The sequence below is a fragment of the Petaurus breviceps genome, unplaced genomic scaffold (assembly GCF_028583685.1).
Source record: "Petaurus breviceps papuanus isolate PSGF00001 unplaced genomic scaffold, PetGlider_PUasm1.0 185, whole genome shotgun sequence".
Lineage (NCBI taxonomy): Eukaryota > Metazoa > Chordata > Mammalia > Diprotodontia > Petauridae > Petaurus > Petaurus breviceps.
Window position 1 is genome coordinate 40339062 of NW_027185797.1, and position 9119 is coordinate 40348180.

The following is a 9119-nucleotide window of genomic DNA, read 5'->3' on the forward strand; positions in this document are numbered from 1 at the left end:
AGGGGATGTTAGAGCTGGGAGGGACCTTAGAACAGGGAATGTCAGAGCTGGGAGGGGCCTTAGAACAGGGAGTGTCAGAGTTGGGAGGGGCCTTAGAAGAGGAACATCAGAGAGAAAGGAAAAGATTCTTTGGAGATCCCACAGAAAGTTGTGGGGAGGCATCAGACTACAGCAGATGGGCCTCTCCGGGTTCTTTGGACACTCTGGGGACTTGAGGTCGGCACTTGGGAGCTGAAGGTCTGAAGAGCTACGTTGACTCCTTCTCCCCCTTTCTCCAGAGGTCATGGTGAGCATGGGCTATACCCGGGAAGAGATCAAAGAGGCCTTGACAAGCCAGAAGTACAATGAGGTCACAGCCACCTACCTCCTGCTGGGCAGGAAGAGTGAGGTCTGTGGGATCCAAGGGCTCCCAGCTGATAGCCCAGGGGTGGGGCGGGAATGCCAAGGAGGTGGAACAGATTATTTAGGGGAGAGGGGTTCTCCGGGGAGGGGAGGGGGACTAAGAGTCAATTCATTTTGATTTATCAGCATATATTAAGCACCTACTCTATGCCAGGCACTATTTAAATTCTGGGGATCCAGTGACTCACAGGAGAGAGGAGATTCTGGTCCATTAGGGCTGGCAGCGTTAGGCTGAGGCTCCCAATGTAAGTAGGAGGTGGCATTTGACTGAGGCTCTTTTCCTTGCCCCCCAGGAGGGTGGGGACAGGGGCACCCCTGGGCTGGCTCTGGCTCGAGTTCGAGCACCCAGTGAGGCAGCCAATGGCCCCAGCAAAAGCTCCAGCTCCAGCCAGAACAAAGGCCAGAGGAGTTCTTCGTCAACCTATCACCGGCAGCGCCGGCATAGCGACTTCTGTGAGTAACCTTCCCCTACTCTACTCCTGAACCTCTCAGGGGGCCACCCCTGTCCCAACCCTTCCCATCCTGGGCCATGAGGCAGGAATGGCAGCAGCCTGGGGCCCAGCATCACCAAGCCCTAAGTTCTGGTTCTGCCCACAAGTAGCTGGTTGACCCTAGGGAATTCCCTTCTCCTCCTTGGGCCTCAGTTTTCCCCTCTAGAAAAAGAACTTTAGACTGCTCCCTTGCTAGGGAGGAATAAGGTAAATCTTCCCATTCTGGGATAGTCATTTCTTCTAAATCCCTTCTGCCTCCAAATAGAGGTCCAATATTTTGCGATCCCATCCTCCCTGCTAAATGTAGCACCAATGCAATATTCACAGTGCCCACAGTCATGATAAATATAGCTGCATAGTGCTTGTTTGAAAAATATAACAGACTCTCCATATAGAAGACAGAAGCAAAACATTTATTTAGACACCAGAAAACTGAATCCCAAAACCAGTAAGCTGATTCTACCATAGTAGCAAAGATGTTAATAAGCTACAACAGCACAGAGAGCTACACCATACTTTAGCTTTCCCACAAACCAACATAAGACCAATATTTACTCATAAGCCTATCTGTCTCTCCTGGAAGAATCTTCTCCCAACTGTTTAGCTTGCTTTGACTCTCAGCTTTCTGTGGGCTCTGCTCCACCCTTCATCTCCTCCTACCACAGGCTCCATATGATTACATTCAGCCTATTAGGGAGAAGAATATATTTTCAAAGCTTGGAAAGTCTTCAAATTCCCATTCCCATTACACCTTCCAGCCTATTATTCTTTTTTTTAATTAAGAAAAGTATTGATATCTTTTATTTTTAAATCACCCTCATTTCCCTATATGTCCCCTATAACAGAGAATAAAAAAGCAAGAGAGAAAAAAGGCACCAAGGCAAAACTAACCAGCATACCAACTGAACCCAACAGTATATGCAATGTTCTGCACCCATAGCCCCCCACCTCTACAAAGAAGGAAGGTATAGCTTCTTTCTTCTCTGAGTTGATCATTACAGTTATAATTACACAGCGTTCAGTTTAGATTTTGCGGGTTTGTTTTTTCACTGTCCTTTTCATTTATATTGCGGTAGTATTATCCTGTGTTGTTTTCCTGGCCCTGGCTACTCTGCATCAGTTTATTTAAGTCTTTCCAGGTTTCTCTAGATTCGTCCCATTGATCATTCTTTACAGCAGACTCACATGCGTTGGTCTGTTTAGCTGTTCCCCGGTCAGTGGGCATCTTACTTTGTTTCTAGTTCTTTGCCACCACAAAAAGTGCCACTATCAATATTTTGATGTATATGGGGTCTTTCCTTTTGGTCATGGATGCCCCTTGGGGTGAATGACTAGCAGTGGTGTCTCTAGGTTAAAAGGAATGGACATTTTAGTCACTTTCTTAGCATAGTTGCAAATTGTTTACCAGAAAGAGGAGACCAATTCACAGCTACACCTGTATTGCAGTGATGGGCCTGCTTTTGCACAGCCACTCCATCATTGGCCTTTCCCGTCTTTTATCATCTTTGCCAGTTTGTTATAGTGTGTTGCAACCTCAAAGTTGTTTTGATATTCGCTTCTTTTTTAAAATTAATTAATTAATTTTTAGTTTTCAATATTCACTTCTATAAAATTTTGAGTTCTAAGTTTTCTCCCCCTCCCCAAGATGGCATGCAATCTGATATAGGTTTTACATATACATTCATATTAAACTTATTTTCACATTAGCCATGTTATAAAAAAGAGAACTATGAGAAAGATGAAACAAACAAAAAAAAGAGAGAGAGCAAATAGTATGTTTCAATTTTCATTCAGACTCTATAGTATGGAGTCTGGGTATGGACAGCATTTTCCATCATGAGTCTTTTGGAATTGTCTTCGATCCTTGTATTGCTGAAAAGAGCTAAGTCTATCAAAGTTAGTCATCAAACAATATGACTGTTACTGTGTATAATATTGTCCTGGTTCTGCTCACTTCACTCAGCATCAGTTCATATAAGTCTTTCCAGGTTTTTCTGAAGTCTGCCTGCTCATCATTTCTTATAGCACAATAGTATTCCATTATATTAATATACAACAACTTGTTCAGCCATTCCCCAATTGATGGGCATCCCCTCAATTTCCAACTCTTGACCACCACAAAAAGTCTCTTCTTTTGTTGATAGTGATTTGGGACATTCTTTGTCCTCCTTCACTTCAGTCCAATTCACTTGCAAGTTGTGACTTCACCTTCCTGATGTTCAGTTCCTCTTAAAGAACAAAGGATTGAGCACAGTGCCTAGCCCATAGCAAGTGCTATATAAATGTTAGCTATTATTATTATTATTATTTTTAAAACTGTCCATATCATTTGATCACTTAGCAATGGGTTTGGGCCTTTTAGATTTGTTTTAGTTACATAGAGATCTTGGCTATCTGATCCTAATCAGGCTTTTCCCCAGTTGACAGCTTTTCTTCATATTCTAGTTGCATTTTTTTACTTGCAAAACCTTGTTGTCGTTGAGTTGTTTTGTTTGTGTCGGGCTCTTTATGAACCCTCTAGGGTTTTCTTGGCAAAAATATTGGAGTGGTTTGCATTTCCTTCTCCAGCTCATTTTGCAGATGAGGAAACTGAGGCAAACAGGGGTAAGTGACTTGCCCAGGGTCATACAGCTAGTGTCTAAGGCTAGATTTGAAATTGGATCTTCCTGACTCCAGGAATAGAGTTCTATCCACTGCACCACCTAGCTACTCTGCAAAACCTTTTTAATTTCACATAATCACAATTATCTGTCTTAATCATCACTAATGTCCCATGTTTGGCTAAGAATTATTCCCCTAGTCTTAACAGTGTCAGATTTTAAACTATACTATAAAGCCATAATTGTCAAAACAATTTGTTCATGAATAAGAAAAAGAGAAGTTGACCAGTGGAACAGATTAGATCTGCAATGTACAGAGGCAATGAACACAGTAACTTACTGTCTGATACACCCATAGATCATAGCTATTGGGGCAAGGACTCACTATTTGGCAAAATCTCTTGGGAAAAATTAGAAAGTAGATTGGCAGAAACAAGATATAGACCAGCATCTTGCATAGTATCCCAAGATAAGCGACGTATGAATGAGTGATTTAGACATAAAGAGTGACATAATAAGCAAATTAGTGAAGCTTAGAAGAAATTACCTGTCAGATCTATGGATAGGGAAAGAGTCCATGAGCAAACAAGAGATAGAGAAGTTATTGGAGGCTAAATGGACATATTGATTACATAAAATTTAAAAGTTTTTGCACACATAAAACTAATGAAGCTAAAATTGGAAAAGAAGACAGTAAATAGGAAGAAAATCTTTGCCAGAAGTTTCTCTGATATTCATTTTTAAGATATACAGAGAACTGATTCAAATTTAAAAGAATAAGAGCCATTCCCTGATTGATAAGTGGTCAAAGGATAAGAATAGACAGTTTTCAGAGAAAGAAGTCCAAGCTATCAGTAACCATATGAAAAAATGCTCTAAATCTCTGATAATTAGAAATATGCAAATTAAGTAACTCTGAGGTTTTACCGTGTACTCATCGGATTGGCAAAGTCAACAAAAAAGGAAAATGATAAATTCTGAAGGAGCTATCAGAAAATAGGCACATTAATGCATTGTTGATGGAGTTGTGTACTGGTCCAGACATTCTGGAAAGCAATCTGGAACTATGCTGAGTCAGTTAATAAACATTTATTAAAACACCTACTATGTGCCAGGCCACTGTGCTAAATGCTGGGGATACAAGAGAGTTAAAGGACAGTCCCTACCCTCAAGGAGCTCACAATCGAATGAGGAAGACAACAGGCAAACAATTATGTATAAACAAGCTGGGAACAAGATAAATATGAAATAACCAAGGGAAGAAAGAGTTAGGAAAGCCTTCCGGTGGCAGGTGGGATTTTAGTTGGAACTTGAAGGAAGCCTGGAGGTAGAGATGTAGAGGGAGAGGGTTTCAGGCATGGGAGAAACCAGGGAAAATGACTAGTGTTGGAAGCGGCTGGGTGGCTCAGTGAATAGAGCACAGCCCGGAGTCAGGAGGACCTGAGTTCAAATCCGACCTCAGACACTTGATACTTACTAGCTGTGTGACCTTGGGCAAGTCACTTAACCCCAACTGCCCTGCTTTCCCCCCTCCAAAAAGACCAAAAACAAACCAACAAAAAGAAAATGGCCAGTGTTGGGAGATGAGTGTCTTGTTTGTGGAAGAGTCAGGAGGCTGGTGTAACTGGATTGAAGAGTGTGTGGCAGAAAGATGTAAGAAGATGTAAGAAGCATGGAAAGGTGGGGGGAGGGGACACTAGATTAAGAAGGGCCTTGAATGCCAAATAGAGCATTTTGTATTTGGTCCTGGAGGCATTAGGGAGCCAATGGAGCTTACTGAGTCGGGGGGAGGGCAGGTGGAGGAGAGTAACATGATCAGACCTATGTTTTAGGAAAATCATTTGAGTGACTGAATGGAGGATGGTCAGGAGTGGGGAGAGATATGAGGCAGGCAGACCCACCTGCGGGTTATTGCAGGTGTCTATGTGTGACGGGACGAGGGTCTGCACCAGGTGAGGGTCAGTGTCAGAAGAGATAAGGGGACATATTTAAAAGATGCCATAAAGGTGAAAGGCCCAAACTGTACTTACCCTTTGTCCCAGTGACACTATCACTAGATGTGTATCCCAAAGAGATTTTTAAAAAAGGCAGAAGAGTCTCTTTGCACAAACCTGAGCATAGCGGCTCTTTTTTTTTTTTGGTGGTAGCAAAGAATTGGAAACTGAGGGGAAGCCCTTCCATAGGAGAATGACAGTGATGGTATATGAATGTGATGGAATAGTACTGTGATGTAAGAAATAATAAAGGAGGTGGTTTCAGAAAAACCCGTGAAGAATTTTATGAACTGATGCAAAATAAAGTGAGTAGAAGCAGGAGAAAAATAACAGCTATATTATGGAAGCAAACACACTTTAAAAGACTTAAGAACTCTGATCAACACCATGACCCACCAATCTGGAGGACTAAAGATAAACATGCTTCCCCCACTAGATGGAAAAGTGATGGATGCCGGCTGCAGATTGAGACATGTTTTTTGGGACGTGGCCAATGTGGGAATCTGTTTTACTTGACTCTACACGTTTGTAACTGGCACTTGTTTTTCTCACTTTCTCAGCTGGGAAGGGAGGGAGAGAATGAGGATCTGGAAATAAGGTCTGATTAAAAAAGGAAAAAAAGGAATTCTCCCTGTAGCCATAATGATGACAGGTACTTCATCTGGCTCACTTCTCAGATTTTTCTAGTGTGTCCTTTAACGCTCAGGCTCCCCAGGCTGGAATTCTGAAGAGCTCGGGTTGGAGGCTCATTGTTTCTCCCCTTCTTCCCCAGGTGGTCCCTCTCCAGCGCCCCTGCACCCCAAACGTAGCCCCACGAGTACGGGAGAGACAGAGCTGAAGGAAGAGCGGCTACCAAGCCGCAAGACCAGCTGCAGCACTGCTGGGGGTGGGAGTCGAGGCCTGCCGCCAGCCAGCCCCATGGTCAGCAGTGCCCACAATCCTAACAAGGCGGAGATCCCAGAGCGGCGCAAAGACGGTTCGGGAACACCCGTGAGTGGAGGCCAGGGGATGCTCAGGGCAAAGGTCAGGGCCAATCTTTCCCATGTGTCTCTGTCTCTCCCCTCAGCACCAGACTGGAAAGTAGAATTCTGGCTCTGGAACTTAACCTTTAGCCAACAAGCTTCTTTGCCTTTCGGAGCCTCAGTTTTTCCTGTCTGTAAAATGGGGCTGATACTAACTCATAGGACCTACCTCACTCTGAGAGTCAAGTGAGTCATGAAGATAAACCACTTTTTACATTGCTTCCTAGCTTGTATGACTGTGAGCAAGTGACTTTCTCTCTCTGAGCCTAAAGAAGGATAAGTCTTGTCCAGCCCTCTATGTCACCAATGATGAAACTCAGGCTGAGAGAAGTTAAATGACTTGCCCAGGGTCACATAAGCAATTGAGTAACCGAGTCAGAAGTCAGAACTGACTGCTCTTTCTAGGATGTTAGAAGGTGGCTGGGTGAGAGGACCGTGGCCGGAAGTCCTTCCCCTCCTGTCTCACTCCTTCTCTTCACCAGAATAACCTCCCCCCGAGTGTGATGACACGCCGGAACACATACGTGTGTACAGAGCGTCCTGGGAGTGAGCGGCCTTCCCTGTTGCCCAATGGGAAGGAGAACAGGTACAAGGACCGGGGCACTGGGGGACGGCCCAGGCCAAAGCTGGACCGCTTACTGGGACTGTGCCCAGCAATGGCACCAGGGCATCCCAAGGACACCTTTCAGCCATTCCAATAATCCTCTGCCACCAGGAGCTTCTGCTGGGGGGGTCATCTCTGCCCTAGCTCTATCTGCAGCAAATGAATGGGAGAATGTCAGCCATCCCGGGAGGGCCTTAGAACAGGGAATGTCGGGGCTGGGAGGGGTCTTAGAACAGGGAAGGTCAGAGATGGGAGGGGGACTTAGAACATGAGATGTTAGAGCTGTGAGGGCCCTTGAAATAGGGAATGTCAGAACTGTGAAAGATGTTAAAACTGAAACTATGAGAACTGGGAGGGACCTTAGAACTGGGAATGTCTGAACTTGGAGAGATCTTAGAACAGAAAATATCACAGGTGGGAAGGGTCTTAGAGCAGAGAATGTCCTAGTTGGGAGGGCCCTTAGAACAGGGAATGTCAGAGCTGGGAGGACACTTAGCAGTGATGATACCAGGGCTGGGAGGGGCCTTAAAGAATGTTAAGTCCAGCACCTACCCTCCAACATACACACACACACATCCACACACACACATCCACATATACACACATACACATATATACACACATATACACACATACACACACATACACATATATACACACATATACACACACACTCCATTTTGCAGATGGGGAAGATAAGAGCTTAGGGGGCCCCAGTCCTTATTTCCCAGAGGTCCCAGTGCCAGTAGCTTTCAGCCCCAGAAGGCCCAGGCCCATCCCATCCAGCCCTTCAGGGTAACACTGACCTTCCAAGGACCCCATCAGTTCTGGGGAGGGTTTGATGCAGCGCCCTGATGGCCATCTCTGTTTCCTCCAGCTCGGGCCCTCCTCGAGTTCCCCCAGCTTCCCCCTCGAGCCACAGCTTGGCACCCCCAGGGGGTGAGAGAAGCCGCCTGGCCCGGGGCTCCACCATCCGCAGTACCTTCCATGGTGGGCAGGTGCGGGACCGGCGGGCAGGGGGGGGAAGTGGAGTCCAGAATGGGCCACCTGCCTCACCAACCCTGGCCCATGAGGCCACGCCTCTGCCCACTGGGCGACCTCGACCCACCGCCAACCTCTTCAGCAAGCTCACCTCCAAACTGACCCGCAGGTATGGCCACTGGGCCGGGGAGGGTTTGTTGGGGGCTGGGGGGCCGGGCCGAGATCCCGAGCCTGGGCTGCTAACCTCGGCCTCTCCTCTTTCCTCTTTCTCTACCCAAAACAACTATTTCTCCTTCCCCTTCTTTTCTCTTCTCTCCATTTGCTACTTGCTGGTCCCGCTGCAGGGTCACTCTCGACCCCTCTAAACGGCAGAACTCTAACCGCTGTGTGTCTGGGGCGTCTCTGCCCCAGGGATCCAAGATCAGTAAGTCGGGGGCTGCCCCCTTCTCTTTTACTGTCTCTGTGCCCCTGCCCACCTGCCTGCCCAGCCTGGCTCCCTCTGCCTTCCAGCTTGCCTATGTCTGCAGCCTGCCTGCCTCAGTGGCTTGGCCTGGCCCCTCTCTGTCTGCTCGCTACCTGTCCATCTCTGGCTACTGGAGAGTGTGTGCATGTGTGTGTCTCTGTGTGTGCACGTGTGTATGTGTCTGCAGTGTGAACATACATGTGTACACACACGTGTGTGGATGTCTACGCATGCATTGTGCACACATGTGTGCATGTGTGTCTGCACACAGATGCATCTGGAGATCTTTGCTTTCTCTTTCTTCTGTCTCCTGTGGGTCTCTGTGTTTCTCCTCTCCCCTCCTCTCCCCTCCTCTCCTCTTCTCTTTTTTCTCTGTCTCTCTCTGTCTCTCTGTCTCTCTGTCTCTGTCTCTCTACCTCTCTGTCTCTCTCTCTCCCTGTCTCTCTCTGCCTCCCCTCCCCCCTTGTTCTCTCAGGATCTCTCTCTCTCTCTGTCTCTGTCTCTCTCTCTGGCTGCCCTCCCCACTTGTTCTCTCAGGATCTCTCTCTGTCTCTGTCTCTGT

The 9119-nt window shown here is 46.4% G+C and overlaps 1 protein-coding gene across 2 annotated transcripts in view; it reads left to right on the forward strand.

The window, feature by feature from the left end:
- Nucleotides 1-9119, forward strand: part of MARK4 (microtubule affinity regulating kinase 4) — a 23687-nt gene that overhangs the window by 10902 nt on the left and 3666 nt on the right. Inside the window, exons 11-16 of one of the 2 annotated variants that reach the window (XM_069089032.1) lie at nt 279-388; nt 696-855; nt 6260-6477; nt 6992-7095; nt 7991-8263; nt 8439-8518. In XM_069089032.1, coding sequence (XP_068945133.1) covers nt 279-388; nt 696-855; nt 6260-6477; nt 6992-7095; nt 7991-8263; nt 8439-8518 — 945 coding nt within the window. The remainder of the gene's footprint in view (nt 1-278; nt 389-695; nt 856-6259; nt 6478-6991; nt 7096-7990; nt 8264-8438; nt 8519-9119) is intronic. The other variant, XM_069089031.1, reaches the window with a different exon arrangement.